General features: G+C 37.8%; 1 protein-coding gene across 1 annotated transcript; it reads right to left on the minus strand.

The window, feature by feature from the left end:
* Positions 1–1,693: 1,693 nt before the first annotated feature.
* LOC139447103 (uncharacterized) lies at positions 1,694–16,554 on the minus strand. Its single transcript, XM_071228270.1, has 22 exons — positions 15,746–16,554; positions 15,289–15,326; positions 15,005–15,125; positions 13,648–14,431; positions 13,381–13,511; positions 13,162–13,211; positions 12,795–12,837; positions 12,540–12,625; positions 12,205–12,280; positions 11,308–11,411; positions 11,099–11,162; positions 9,858–10,016; positions 9,441–9,496; positions 8,987–9,062; positions 8,721–8,770; positions 8,029–8,092; positions 7,321–7,505; positions 6,301–6,361; positions 5,970–6,073; positions 5,194–5,257; positions 4,600–4,656; positions 1,694–2,394 (listed from the first exon to the last, which is right to left on the minus strand). Exons 1-22 carry the CDS (start codon positions 15,804–15,806, stop codon positions 1,715–1,717), a joined length of 3,114 nt encoding a protein of 1,037 aa, XP_071084371.1. The 5' UTR covers positions 15,807–16,554; the 3' UTR covers positions 1,694–1,714.
* Positions 16,555–16,847: the final 293 nt, after the last annotated feature.

Below are 16,847 nucleotides of genomic sequence, written 5' to 3' on the forward strand. Positions count from 1 at the left end.
TCTCCCACTGTGAAGAAGCGGGGTAGAAAAGGTCTTCAGCAACCCATGTTTATCTCCCCCTGTAAAGATCTGGGTTAGAATTGATCTTCAGCAACCCATGCATGTCTCCCACTGTGAAGAAGCGGGGTAGAAAAGGTCTTCAGCAACCCATGCTTGTCTCCCCGTTGTGAAGATACGGGTTAGGATTGTTCTTCAGCAACCCATGCTTGTCTCCCCCTTTATGAAGAACTGGGAAAGAATTCACCTTCAGCAACCCATACGTTTCTCAACCTATGAAGATACGGGTTAGAATTGGTCTTCAGCTACCCATGCTTATCGCAAGAGGAGACTAAAGGAATGTTGGCCAAAGTCGCTGATTTGGTTTTTACATGTCACCATATCTCAGTTGCGTACATCGATGCTCATCGTGTCAATCACTGGATTGTTTGGTCCAGATTTGATTATTTACAGACTGCTGTCATACTGGTGGAATATTGGTGAGTGTGGCGTTAAACAACAAACATGGAAACATAATGTAGAAGGTTAATAGTGTGGAATTAAAAACCTTTAAAATCACAAAACTGAAAGGTTTTTTTATTCAGGAGATTTAGAGTTCGAACAGCAAAATTGTAATCATATCTGTGTATTTAAATTTTGTTTGTTTGTTTGTTGTTTAACGCCACACTCAGCAATATTCCAGCTATATGACGGCGGTCTGTAAAAAAATCGAGTTTTGGCCAGACAATCCAGTGATTAATATCATGAGCGTATTTAAAACATTTACGATAAATTATTACATCTTAAAAAGTAAAATCTGTCTTTAAAACATATCTGTGATTTTGTGTGCACTGGCATTTTGGGGGGGATCAAATATCACCTAGTTACCAGTGTGGCATAGCTATTGCAACAACAGAAATATCAATAAACACTATACAACGGTAGATTCAAACCTTTTGTCTGAAGTCTTCATACATGAACGAAATCTTGTTTTTATTTTGTAAATACATTTTTACAACACATTTCATCATTTAGTTACTTTGGCATAATTTCAGCAACTACAGAAATACATTTATTAAATTAAAACAAGTGTCTGTACACTCACTTCTGTGTCACATCACATTTCATCCTAAGTTACTGGGGCATAATTTCAGATATGACAGCTATAATTTCATCCAAACAGTATTCATATGTGGACTCATAACAATCTCAGCAGAAGAAATCTTGTTTTGAAACAATTTTTACGTTTTGTCTGTACACTCACTCCTGTGTCACATCACATTAAAGAAAATTGTTGCTGTGACATAATTTCAGCAACTACAGCAATAGTTTCATCATACCAATAGTCATGTGGGGATTTAAAACAATTGTTTTATAGTATTAAATCAATATTAGCAGAAGAAATCTTGTTTTGAAACAATTTTTACATTTTGCCCATGTACTCACTTCTGTTTCACATTACATTTCAGAAAGTTGTTGTGGTGGTATAATTTTAGCAACAACAGCAATAGTTTTATCATAACAATATTTTGTATTTAAAATGTATTTCAATCCCAGGAGAAACCAGGAAAGTAGTGAAACCAGACATGTGAAGAACTTGGTTGTATTTTGTACACAACAAACAGAACCCAAACCGAACACTTCTATGTCCGCTTCACTCACTTTCCCCGCATGTCATTGAAACAGTTGATAGAAATTTCTCAGTTACACAGACAACTTTACATAACCAGTTCATTTCCTATCTCAGCGCTTGGTAGACGAGGGCCCTCTTGGAGTCTGTCATGTCGACGTCCTCCCCGCTGATCAGACTCATCGACACAGTGTAGCCAGATGACGGCCATCCAACACCAAACATGGGGACAAGAGGTTCCCGGAACACCACATCATATTTGCCAAGAACAATCCCCCTGTCCAAGTCAATGAAGGCCACTCTCCCCCTCCCCACATCCAGCACCACGCCATAGTGGAGGGTGGCCTGTGTGCCGGGAGTGCGGGACATGGTGTTCTGGTAACACTCGCCCTGCTCCCTCTCCCGATACACCCTGGTACAGAGACTCCACCCGTGTCTGTCACATCTCTCTACACTGACACACCAGGAGCGACGCTGTAGAGAAACCCACAACCCACTGTCCACCTGTCCTGCCTCCCACACCCCCATCTCCAGGACATACAACCTCCCTCCCTCCACCACCCGCACCCTGGCCTCTGTCTCCCAGTATGTTGGTGTGGTGGGGTGGGGGTTGAGGGTGGAGGGGGGTGGAGGCAGGGGGATGGGGGAGCTACAGGTCCCCGCGTACTTCTGTAGCCTGTTCTTCCCCTCATCCCATGTGTCGGGCGGCGAGTTGACCAGCTCACCGTCTGTAGTTACGTTGCACCAGTGTTTGTTGGCCCGAGCCGCATCCAGGTGACGTTTAGGACCTGGAAGTAAACATTGTATTTGTCGTGTAGTAAGTTTATTTCACTGTTTGTTACAAACTGAGACACAGAAAGAGATTTACTGAAAATATCGGCTGATTGTTTGCTTGTTTCCAAACAGCGCTGAATGTTCGTCTGTGTTTTTCATCAGTACAGAATATCTCCCACAACTGCGCTATATGAGGGCGCTTATTACAATTTAAAACTATTACTACGAGAATTCAAAATGCATTTAATTAAGAAACAAATAGAATAATTCACAGAAAAAGGCAATGTAACAGAATTTTTGGTACACTTTTGATTTACCCCCATTGTGCAGATATCTGCCAGACGTGGACGATGTTCATGTATGAAAGACGACCTCAGTGAGTGAATATCCCAACAAAAGTGTTTGTGTGTGGATTCTATGTGAATCTATTACGAAAGAAGATAAAAATAAACCACAAAATTCCATGTTTTAGGATATTTTTGACATGTTCGTGTTCATCATACACCGCATGAACAGGTATATTCTATGTCCGCTTAAGTCACTTTCACCGTTACACCGTCACTGTCTGTGTGTGGCGGAATGTTCACAAGCGCTGCTCAGCTATTGATGTCGCAAGTCCGTCAACAACGTCAGCTTTCTGAGTTATTCCAGTGTAGAATGAATAAGATTCATGATTGTATAATTGTACTTACACAAGAATCGGTACAGAGATTCAGTGAACACCCCGAACAATACAATAAGGAAGTTAAATATAACACATTTTTGGTGTAGTTGTATTGTTTAAACGTGCCATGGAGATCTGAATAGGTTGTGTGTAGTTAACAATTAAATATTTTCAAATACATTTGTATGATGTTTCAGACTTAGAAAATAACAGGCATACTATAACGGTATTTATGCTAAAGTAGTTAAACAACCCTATATTGTTCAGGGCTATATTTCTAATTAGCCCCATCAGTATGTTCTCAAAATTCTCTTTCAGGATCCAACAAAAGAGCCTTGTACAGATGAACAGAAAGATTACTTTTCACAAACCGACAGTTACTCGTTCGTTCTCAGAATGTATGCTTCTGTATACTTTACCCAACTTCCTCCGATGGAAATCAAAGTCAAGAATAAATGTAAACTATCACGCCCTTGAGATACTTGTAACAGGCAATGTTATTAGGAAATATGTTGGCTAATACTTAATGTCCGTTTCAGTAACTACACATTAGATTAAAGTGACAAGGTCCTCGCCTGGAGTGGGATGTATCTTTCAGTACATCAACAACAGATGTAATGGCTGAGACACTTCGATATGTTTTAGTGTAAATATTACACATTCAGTGTGATAACGCTAAACTCTCAGTAAACACCAGTAACACCGCACGACCGCTTGACGCTGGACTGGTGCTAAGTAATAGTGTTATAAGCTAAACATGTATCTCCAAAACCTAAGAAACATATTACAAAGTCAACCTTTAAATTGGTGGGTATAGCTTTAACACGAAGGAGAAGGAAAGTTTATGTCGGCGCAAACAAGCAGGAAATCAATAGGTAGATGACAGTTGCAGGGTATTTCGGGATAGGTTCGTTGTTGTTGTCGCCAATTAATCAATACACATCTTTAATCGGTTCGTAGGCTCATGGTCTGATATTGTTCTTAACCAACTAAAATGATCTATGATGACATGTGACAAAGAAAGGTCAGGCCCGAACACTTTAAAATGATACGGTCACCGTTGGGAAAGGGGAACGCTGTTTTGCAGTCTATCGGGTAGAACCCCGATCGTTCTAAGTTTCCCAATCAGTGACGAGTCTGGCCGGTCTGATCCTGTCATGTATTGATAGGTAAACTGAGAGTACGTAAAACTAATGTGAGAATAAGGCTGGTGTTGCGTTTCTTTATTATGCGAGTATAAATGCTGATGGAGACAATTCGGAGTATGCGTCGGTCGACCAATCACTCCTTGACTGAGATAACCCCATGCTGACAAGGCGAGCTGCAAAGTCATGGCTTACCTGACCACGACAACAAGGAAAAATACGTTTAGATAACTAAACTTGACGATCTAACGCAGTTACCACAACAGTGATAGATCGAGAGACAGATTTGATTCAACACTACGTCAGACATAAACACTTTTAAAATATATGAACATTAATCTAGCTGTGGAATACAATAGCCCGAGCACCTTCACTCACTCACTCACTCATTCACTCCTGGAAATACTTACATGAGATTGGTGCAGGCCGACATTCCATTCCAACAATATGTACTGTGCTTCCGAAATCTGAAAGATAAATGTTAAATATATTTATACCTTGTTTATATGTTTTCTGTTTTCATGAGGTCAAAGTTTGCATTCATCAGCAGCTATAAAGAAGTAACCGATAAGCATATCTTCAACTTTTTACGCAAGCCTAGCATTTAAATGTTTATATCAATCACGGTTGCGACAATCTGAGGTTTTATATCTGGCGTACATATACCCAATGAACAGTTACATGAATCTCCACGACTGTCGCCGTTGCGCTCGGCTTACTGGACTGTCTTAAATTAGGCCCTGCATGATACTGTATGATACTGTATGATACTGTATGATACTGCATACTGTCCTGGCTATTCAACAATTAGCATCAGGATAGCCAACTGCTTTTCACATTCCTCACTGACAGAACAATTGGGTTTGATTCGCAAAGTGCGAAGTCCATTCCTAATCATGGCCTGTGAGTATGACGATAATAATATTAAAACACATCAACGTGACATACACGTAAATTTTGTTTTTCTACTCCCCTAGAATGTACAGCTATATAAATCTACAAACCTTTTTCCATGGAGACATTCTTTGCCGTCAAATACGCGAGTTGCTGCTCATCTTCTGTCATCACCTAGAAGACGACGTCAAGACGTTCAGAGCCAGTGAGAAATTTCACAAAGTAACATAACATTCAAGTTTGTACGTTATCAAACAACCACCGCCCTGACTATGTCCTGAATCACCTGATTCCGATTCTGTATTGAATCAGGCCAATAAAAGACTTGCCGTAAGACACCGGTGATTCAAATATAAGCAATGAAGAATGGAGGGTGTTGTCCCAAAATACATAAACAATAGGATTCATGAGACCATTGATGCAATGGTAAAAATGTATCAGTTTGTTCGTTATGGGCACAAAACTGAATCTGCATTTGGAAAAATGTCTCATTTATTCAATAATATTTCAAATAAATGTTAAGTTATTTTATATTTCCCACATCTAATTTACATAATTTTATAGCTTATTTCAATAAAGTTCCGTTGGACTTCAGAATCTAAATTTGTCTTTTTTTCCTTTTCGTTGTCTATCCTTTTCAAACCATAGGCAGTAATAACTACGTTAATTAGTTATTGCCATGATTGGTAAACAAGACAATTAACGCGAAGATTTAAAAGCCAAAAATGAATACATATTTTTTCTATTTCTGCCAGTACTTTTTTACATAAAATACAAGCGACAAAAGCCTTAAACATTAATAAGAACTCTCTGCCAAAACCAGAATCGATTGTACATTGCCATTTCATAAGCATGCGTCCATGTTCCCTTTCGTCCCAATTTATACCTTCAGTGTGAGTGTAGTTAAATCTCTGTCCTTTAGGGAGCCCAGCTGGTACCTCCTCAACTGATGTATCAGACCTGTAGACCTGTAGGGACTGTGACACCCATCTGTAGATTACACAACATAGAACTTGTTATTGACAGTACGTGGTGATACATATAAAGGGCGTATATACTTTTGGCAAATTTACACTCTGTTTCCATTTTTAGAATTTGTAAATACTGCTTAATCACATCCAATTGAAGCCACATTTTACTAACTAGACGATCAGTTGTAATACATATCAAGTCAGACATGAAAAATATTCAATGCTTTGACAATGATCAGTTCATACCTTTCACAGTGTATTGACCTTCCCCTTTCACTCCAGCTAGTTTTGATGTTGCGTCGGGGAACTGTAATTAGGTAGGCGACATTGAAACAAATACAAGGGTAAATATTATGGGTTGGTTTTGCTTTCACAAAAGACTCTTCTAGCACACCGTACACATTTTCATATATGTGCATTTTCTGGTCTTTGCGTCACGCATTTACACTTTGAATCGTGTAAACACTAACTCTATGATCATGAGCGAAAAAGTGAGTGAGTTACGATAGCCTAACTCCGCTTTGAGCAATATTTCAGTTATATTTCAGCATGTCAGTTTGATGATGTGGGAAGAGTGCTCGAGCTGATGCAGGTGTTAGACGTTTACCTGTTTGGTGAAACCCACGAACACAGGTATTTCTGACAAACCATGAAATTGATTATGAATGAAGTGACATCGGTTGAGTCAAGTGTTTGGAATAGGTTGCCGATCAAATAAGCTGTATCAGTCAGTGGTTATTATTGTGTTGTGAAACCTCTGATTAACCATTTTTAAAATGTTGAATACGCGGCACTGGTGTGGCTGATAGATGTAAACATGTTTCTACCAACAGTTGGCAGTACTAATCACTTTAAAACACAGCTTAACTGACACCTTTGCATGAAACAACTTTATTATTAGCAATAAAATTATAGGACAGTCTCCAAACCACAAGCCACTTTTAACTCAGTTGGTATCTCAATATGACCATAACCTGTTATCCTTAAAGACAGTTCTCCTTCGAGAGAGCTATATCTTGTAAAACAACTTTAAACTACATTATGTACATTACATTTAGATTACACTGATGATTGACTGTGATACCAACGCTTGTTATTTTTCTAACATTACCCATGAGATGAGATGACTTTGTGTCACCGTAACCCGCTATGACGGACACCATGATATAGCGACACACTGCATCGTAAAACAACAACCAAACCGAACATTACATGTGAGCATGTGTATGAACTGATTGAAGCGCCTTAAAAGACGATAACTGTTACCTTTCGCTTCGAGTCTTTCGTGAATACTGTCCCTCGCCTGTGTTTAATTCTTCTTCGCAAGCTGCCTTCATCTTGGTCTTCTCGGTGGAAACTGCTAACACTGTCCAATCCTGGTAGCTGCACATTAAACAGGGATAGGACATCCGGGTACCTCATCAAGTAGTCAACAGCGTTCTGCCACTCAACTGGAGGATATAAGATATTATACAATTAACTTGTGTGACTATTTCGATCGTAAATTTAGTTATTTTATCAGACATTCGTTTTCTCTAAGTTATACCCATGTAAGAGTAAGACTTATGATTGCACGCATTTTGTGAAATACCAAAAGACGCGAATACCATACATGTTTGTTAACATATGAAGACTTACTTATATTCAAGAGGTATTAGATTGGTTTGATGCACATACGAATATACTGATGTTGTGTGAAGCGACGCTCATGAACGCATCGCATGTGACGGTAAAGATCCATGACTCGAAATGCACCTTTGTCTCGTGCATGATTAGCGTGTAAAGTTTGAATATCATGTGCAGCATATTGTGTAAGAATAAAGTCACGCTGCGGTAACACTTGACTGATTGTGTGTTTTGTCATTAATTGGTACACACTGGGAACATCTCTTCTTAACGTACATACATCTCTATAAGTTTTTATGGTTCGCGTTCCTTTTGGCGGCAAGTAGATATAAGCATATATCAATTTACACTTGCCGTGTGTCCAACAATCAGTTTGTAGTTTGTCGAGTTGTCTCCTTTTGTAATTTCTGTTCTGAAACCAAAGGAACTGTCAGTAGCACTGGAAGTAGCATTAAAATCACCACCATCGTTTCGATCATGTTATAGTATTAATCTTTTTACATTTCTCTGTCGAAGATGATGTTAAGCTTGTAAATGATTCAAAGCAGTAAGAAATATTTGCAGTTTGAATAAACGACCAAAAGATTTTCTTAGTTAAGTTAAAGGGTAGAAACTAACAAGGGAAACCAACAGATGATTGGCGCTGACAGGTGATTAGCAATGGACAATGGAAGCCAACACTTCACAGTAATAGCGCTGATGGTATTGAAGCTAGTGCTTAAGTCAATAGATAAGTAATATGGATGCTACCCTTTCTAGTTTCTACCCTTTGTTATTTTCCACCTTTTGTTATCTTATTAATTGTGTTGTCCCTACATGTACATATATTATGCTCTCTGCCTCATGGCATTCATTCACCTGATGAAGGAGTAAGCCTATACTCTGAAACGTTGTGTTCCGCATAATAAAGAAGTTGACATCCATATATTCTCTTTCTTATGTGTTATCACTTCTAAATGCCTTTCAACGATCTGATATTCTTATTTGTTTTGATATTTCTGTACAAATCTTCAAGAGTGTATGAATATGTAAATGGTTACCGATTTTAAACTGTCCAATTCTTCATTTAGAGATTCAATCTCTTGCATTCCTGAAGAGCAAACAAATGCATTACTGTAGTACATACAACCGTGGATATCTTTTCACGTGACTGACTGAACATAGCATGATTCTTATGCTGAAATTAACACTAAACAACATACATGGAAATGTTTTACCACTACATTTGAAAAATAGAATGTTGATTTTAATTGTTCCTTAATGATAGCAAAACTAGCTGTTATGGGTTGGTGATATAGGTACTTACGACTCTCTGCCTTGCCAACATTTGTGTCCTGGAGTTCCAGTGCCTCGCCAACATCGGTGTCCTGGAGTTCCAGTGCCTCGCCAACATCGGTGTCCTGGAGTTCCAGTGCCTCGCCAACATCTGTGTCCTGGAGTTTCTGTGCCTCGCCAACATCTGTGTCCTGTGTAATGAATCGTTCCTTCATGATCAACATCATGTGTGCAACGAATCACGTTTGACGATTTGGAAGACGATGCAATTCCCCAAAAGTTACCCAATATATGACCCTAGTCGTAACACGGTGGTACTGGTGTTTGATTCGGCAGAAAATGTAACTGAATATCTTCCTGCCTAAACTAATGAAACTGACAAGTAGATCACTGTTAAACCAAGCTCAAGACCATGTCAGGAAGCACACGGAGATAATATCAAAACCATATTGCAGTCTTTAGACAAAACAAAACATGGCACTTACCGTTGAGGAAGACACATTTCTTTTATTCTCCCGTGTTACATTGATCGTCTCAGGATCTTAAACAACAATAAATACGTACGTTTGTCTTAAACAATGACTGTTCATATTCCACCTTCCTTGTAAAATAAATCTTTAAAACATCCGTAATTCATTTGAAAGAAGGTGCCAAGGTACTTCTCAAGTTTTAGAAACACAAAAGATGACAAGTGAATGACTGATAAAACCGTAGGGTGCTTCTGATATTAAATTAGAACGTCGCAGTCATTTTAATGCATCGAATAGAAACTCGAATACCTTGTTCAATACGAACATAATTTAAACAGTTCATTAAGATAATAAATATTGCCTATTTGTTCATCCTAGTCTATCAGTCACTATGTTGAAGGTAGGGAAATCACAGTCATGACAGGTACGTACACCCCTCTGCATCTGCGCCATCTCTGTGCTGTAGCTCCAGTTCATGTTTAGCATCGGTCAGCGTCTCCTGAAATGCACGTGCTGTGTTCTGTTGGTTCCAGAACTTAGATTCAGAACTCTGTGACGATTCCTGTAGTTTTCCTTCTCCTTCTGTGGAGGCTGAAATTAAAACGACCAATTATATTGTGAAAACTTACACAGGAAGAAAAGTTGTTATTTCGAAACAAAATACAAGGTATACAAGCTTTGGATAGATCATATATACAAACTGACAATCAGACACTTGCTAGATTTGGACATAGTGCATAGATACAAGTATGTATATTTCTGTATACACATATATTGTTTATATATGTCCTTTTTTACATGTGCTTCCTTTTCGTTTTGTTAATTGATACTTGACCCGTGAAGATCCGGGGTAGAATGGGTTTTCAATAACCCATAATTGCTTACTATGCTACCTATGCTTGTCGTAAGAGGTGACTAACGGGATCGGGTGGTCAGGATCACTGACGTGTTTGATGCATGTCAACGTATCCCAATTGCGTGGATCAATGTTCATGATGCCAACCACTGGATTGTCTGGCTCAGACTCGATTATTTACAGACCGCCGTCATATAGCTGGAATATTGCTGAGTGAGGCGTTAAACAACAAACAAAACAAAACCAGCAGCAAATAAAACTCCATACAATAATATTTTACAAGAATTGGCAGACAAATTATTACACTGCTGTAAAAGCATTTAACTCTATAATGTTTATAATACACGAAAAACAAATTTCCAGAATGGCGAAGGCTGTAAAAGTGTACATATTTTTATGAATGTCCGTGGTCAATTTGTTTTAATGTGTTCGTACACAGAACCAATAATCATAAACGTGAAAGTTCCCTTCCATTGATACCAAAACCAAATTACAAATTTAAATTATCTCCCTTTACTATCTATATACACAGATATCCAGATGTGATATATTTTGACATTTGTCTTCTCTACAAAGTTAGTATATTTTGGATTTATTAATCTTTCCAAGAAATATACAACGAAGATACAAGCTTGTATACCAACACTCTTCGTCCTGTGTTAGTTGATCCCAGAAAGTGTGCTCATATAAATAACAAAAAATTATGACTAGAATCAGGGACACACTTGGTAATGTGTTGCGTCCCTTAGATTTGGTCGTCCTGTCTCTTGGTTTTATATCTGCATTATTCTAGAAAATGATGATAATGTCTACTTACCTCTCTCAAGGTAAGCCAGTTTAATGCCTTGGTAGATGAGCTTGGTTCTGTCCCTTACCATAACCTGAGATAACGAAACAAACCCTCATAAAAGTGGCGCATAATATGTGTACAAACTGCATGCCGTTTAAACCTATTGAATGCTTCACGAGTGTTTAGTCTTAATTGTGGTTTGCCATTTGTATTCTAATACAGACTTGGATTCTTACCGATCGTAAAATAGGAAAAACACTCTTTTCTTGTTCCACTTTTTCTTGCCATGCAACCAGCTCTGCTTCTTGTACAACCGGGTGTGGTTTACCAAAGACAAATGCTGGAAATATTTAAGAAAATAATACATATATGTAATTTTAACAAAACCACAAACAATAAAGCAATTGCCTAAACAATACTTTGCAAATTGTCAGTTATTCAAGTGTATTTTCATTAATTTTACCAATGGCAATGTCGGATAATATCTGATCAACTTTATGGTTAATGGTTAATAATGTTTGTAGCTACACAACTTTACACTTTTCATAGACATTAAAATAATAAAACGTTTTCCAGAATAGCAACGCAGACAGTCATGAGAAAAATCAAATTGATATGAATTCGACAATCAAATTGATCAAAGTAGACGAAAAGGCTGTAAAGTAGAAGTGAAAGAACTGCATATCATATTGGCTTTAAACTCATTGCCATTTAACGTATTATTCTATGTGTCCAGAACAAGATAATACATGGCACAAAACGTTTGAAATTCGCAGCTCTTCATGAGAGCAGAGTTGCTTGTACAAGTCCAACTATATAATCAACATGTGTTTATGAATCACTATCTAATAGTGATGATGCCTGATGTTCGCCTAAAGGTGAGCGTATCCTGCCCCACCGGTGACACCATCACAAACACTTACATAGGCAAGTCAATTGTTCTCTTGAAAGAACATGAACATATGGTACAAATAAAAATAAGGAATTGCATCGGACATAATATTTGCCACTGATGCGTCAAATTTGGAAACGTTCTCCATTTGTTTGCCATAATACGTTTTGAAAGACTTACTTAAAAGAAAAGTTGACTAATGGAAGCTGAAGTCATCCCATAAAAACATGGCAATACTCACATCCTGCATCAGTTAAAGTACTGTCCCTTGTATGTTGACGTGGCTTGTTCTCCAAACAGTCCTTATTTTGGTGAAACTGAAAATACCCAAAAAATTATAAGTGATCCGAAGTCCGAAGAGGATTTTAAATTGTTTGTATTTTATTCATAGTCAAATCTTGTTAAGTTGTATAATTTACAGTATTTACATGTATACACGAAGTATGTGCTCAAACTATGTGACAAACGATAGCAGAGAGTTTTAGCTCCATTTTCTATTGATGCAGTGGGGTAATAAAGTGACTTAAAAATATGTTTTTCTTAATAACGTTATTAACTTCAATAAGATCTACTTACAGCAACATGTTGTCTGAGCTTCTCCATCATCAAAACCAGCACGTCAAACTCTCCAAGGAGATAGTTCATCCTTCGTCTCCATTGATCTGAACAAGTTTAATGAAGAATATTTATTATGTGATAAAATGACTGAACATCGCTTTCCTCACAACTAATCATCGTCATCATCACCAATCACTCAACATACCTATTTTTTTACGTTTATCATAGACTATTTTATTTCAGAGTTATTTTGATTACTTAAAAAATTGTTACCATTGGTTACTACATCCATTAATTTCTCGATTCTGTCAGTCTCCTGTAAAATCAAATTTGAAATATTTTTGACATCAGTCAACATCAGTAACAGTAACATCAGTGATAGAGCAACGACCATGTTTATGAAATGGAATTGCAGAGATACAAGTTGTCTGGGAGTTAATGTCGTTGATAGGAACTTAAATGAGAAAAAATGTATCTAAGAAGTTTACAGTGCCATGTACTACATAATAGTAATGACATGGCCCACTCACAGCCAATCGTTTACACGTACAGTATCAAAGGTATTTGGTTGATGGAGGTACGTGGGGTACATTCCACTGTTATATGTACATTTTCATAATGAAACTATAGTATACATTACCTTCTCTACCATCCACTTTCTGTACTTAAGCTGCTTGATATCAGTTAGATCTGAAGTTAAAAGGAATGATCTTGCTTATTCAACAAAATTAGTAATAATTAAATATGTTATAATATTAAATAAAATGTGTGCACTATCTAATGTATCACACCAGGAATATATAGCATAAGCGTGTTTTGGGGGAAGCAGACAAGAACATTTAAAGATACATGTACTTACAGCTTGAAAATTGCCAATGGTGACGTCTTGTTTCCGGTGCCACGCTGTTTGTTTCATCAACAATGTTCATGTATGAGGACAGATCCAGTTTGCTGAGGTCGTTCACTGATACCACTGATGCATAGGCTGACCTGGAAGTATTAACGATAAAGTCATTGACAGAAACAAACAGAAATAATTAACTCAGTCTTGAGTTCACATCCTTAGATATTCCAATGCATACTTTGTTGAGAGTGCTTTGATTTAGCTACTATGATATCTACAAACCTGAGTCTGTCCCTCTCTTCCCGTGACCTACACACCAGTAGAGTTTCCCCCAGTCTGCTCAGTCTCCTGGCCACCTCCAGCATCAGAGTCGTTGCCCCGCTACCTGGCACAGACCGGACCTGGACATCCTTACTGTTGATGTTCTCCACCAGAATTATACATTGTTCTTTGGTGAGAAATCTTATACAGTCATCATTTGCGTCACCAGTATCTCTAAGCACCGACTTTGTCTCAGCAACACCCGCCCAAAACGCTGTCAGGACTGTACCATATCTTCTTGTATTCATTAGCAATGAATACGTTGGAACAAAATAAAACGAATCGTTTGCCAAAACCTTAAGGCGAGTGTTGAATGCGACACTATCCTTGAGATTCGACGTATTGATCACTCCATGTATTGAGTTGACATCTTCATCCATGAATCTGATGAGTTTATGTCTCACTCCTCTAGCCATGGACGTATTGTACACCAACGCTTCCCTTGAGTCTTCATCGCCATCAACGAGTGACAGGACCATAGTTGGTTTTGTAGGAAAGACTATGAACACATCACACACGGCAATATTTGGACGAGGTGATGTGGTAAAATCCAGAGCAACTGATAAAGTTTCCGATAAGAACATGAAACATGGCTCAGTCTTTGGGTAGTTTGTATTCTTTACTTCTTCATCAGTTCTGTGATCCGAACCTAAAACAAACGCATGGTTGTCTACAAGTTCTAAGAGGCGGTCTTTCACGTTTGCCAACGTGGTTCCAAGTTTCAAGGGTTGTATGGTTCGACCTTCTGAAAACAAATAGAAGAAGTAAAATCGGAAACCTTTCAAATTTTGTGTCGGAAATTATGCTCTGTGAGAAATTGTACACTTTTGTGACCCTGCTGACTAAATTGTACACAAGAATCTATGTATTGGCACAAAAGTACCAGTTACATGTCACTCAACATCTAAAGTAACTTTTGACATGAAACAACCTCCAAGAATAATTGTTCATTGCTGTGTCTGATGAACAGTTGACTTGTTTCTGCATGTGTTTGTGACAGGTGCCATCGGTGAGACAGGATACGCTCACCTTTCGCGAACACTTGGCATCATCACTGTTTCATAAACACATGCTTACAAGACACCTGAAATCGTATAATGCATGAGTTCATAGGATTAAGGAAAGTTTTTTGTCTTAATAATAATGTTCTGAGATTCATAGTTTACCAATGACTCTCGTGATGAATTGGGAAACTTTTCAACCATAACATTGGCAATACATAAGTCAATATGTTTAAATCAAATTAAATTGAATTAATTGCTGTGCAATGTCCACAACTATCAATAAACACTTCACTCTTAGTAATTAATATAATTACCCTCAGGAACGAAGTATCTCCTGATCTCGAAGATGCTGTTTCCAATTTGCTTCAGGTCAGGTCGGAAGAAATCGTTTGTTGCCAAGGCAAAGCCGTGCTCCTTATCTTTTGCAATTTGTTTCTGGAATATGGAATGAAAACGTCAAACGCATCCTTAGTATACCAGTTGTCATTTCTAGGGATTCATTTTGAAGCTGGACACTATGATTTTAACCCTTGTGGTAGGATATGTTAAATGTAAAGTCTGTTTGGGAAATATTTACTAGAAAAGTGATAATACATACCAGTAGCTTCCACATTTTGACGAGGATACGTATTGGCCCTGGAAAAGTTAAAATATAACATAAGAGTACATGTAGAACTCTGAGTGTAGAAAAAAGCATACTAATAAGCGAGTTTGCAAGCAACAATATGTTCATGTTAGACATAAGACAATTAATCTTTGCCATAATATATATGACTCTAGAAAGTTTGAAACGTATTACGTCAGAATTTGATCCTCAACATGAATTCCTCATTTTTGTAGAGCTTTTGTTTAAAGATTTGAAACATAACATCTAAATTCTGACTGAAAGATTCTTGACTGATTATTGATTGTGATCACAATTCATGAATTAGAATTTGCTAGGGATTACAACAGGATTTTGAAACTTCTGTTTCAAAGAAATTGACCAACATTTTACCAATCTCATAAGAATAGAAAATATTACCAAACAATGAATAAACAAATTGGATCTTAACCTCCTTCCTTGTCTAGTGTATCAGCTACGTCTATTTCCCTCGTGTGAAAGCATGGAACCATTCATGGATTTCCATCCGCGTGACAGACTTGTTTGTTGGATCATATTTGTAAGCCAATGGTCCCCGTGGATCGTAAAACACTACACCCTTCACGTGTTTTACTAGAATATGAATAATGAACTGTTTCCTTGTTTCTGACTTGTGATTTCTAAGTTCATCACTCCAACCCGACTCTGTTACATTTGGTGGGCAGGGGATAAAACGTATGTCTACTGTATGTGCATCAGTCACTTTCTTTCCATCAAAGTCACACACAAGAACAGTCTCGTAAATCTTCTGCTTCAACGTATCCTTTAGATAATCTTGATCATCAACACAAACAGGCTGGCGACTGATTTCCTTAGACTCGTATCCATATTCCGTTTTATAAACGCATTCCTCTTTTACACCATATAGGAAAGAACCACCCTTTTGAAGTTTGCTCATTGCACTTATGTACTCAGAAAGTTTAAGACTCTTAATAATGTAAGCAACTATATCATGATCTCCTTTCTTGTGAAGAAAGTGACTTTTTATTTGAACTGACCTGTTTTCATGTAAACTTGTAACATCATTTACAGTTTGTATTTCTGAAGGGAGTGAGCTGAACGTTCTTTCGAATTCTCCTTTTTTTCTGATAAATGTCCGTAGTGTATCCGCATGAATGTCAACAATGCAGTCATCAAGTGCAACCTTTGTATTAAAGTCAGATGTTGTCAAGATGGAAGAAGCACTGACATAAAGAGCTAAGAAGTCATAGAAATTACGAAGCTTCTCGTAGTCACTTAGCTTTACCATTCGGTAAACATCAGTAAATAACTGACCATCATGAATCAAGTCGTAAAGCTTTGTATCCACAAACTCATGGAATGCGCCAGTAAAAGAATCCCCGGGTGCCAGACCTACAAGATGAATCAGTATATATCCAGCGTTTGAGTTGCGCAGCGCCGATACTTTTTTCAAAAAATTGTGGAGTTTGCGATCTCTTTTCTCCCTTTTCTTCTTTTTGTTATCTTCCCTTTGACCAACACCATACAGGTATTTAACGTGGATCGCTATAGGC

The sequence above is a fragment of the Haliotis cracherodii genome, unplaced genomic scaffold, assembly GCF_022045235.1.
Source record: "Haliotis cracherodii isolate W230 unplaced genomic scaffold, xgHalCrac1.p SCAF_7, whole genome shotgun sequence".
NCBI classification, from domain to species: Eukaryota; Metazoa; Mollusca; class Gastropoda; order Lepetellida; family Haliotidae; genus Haliotis; species Haliotis cracherodii.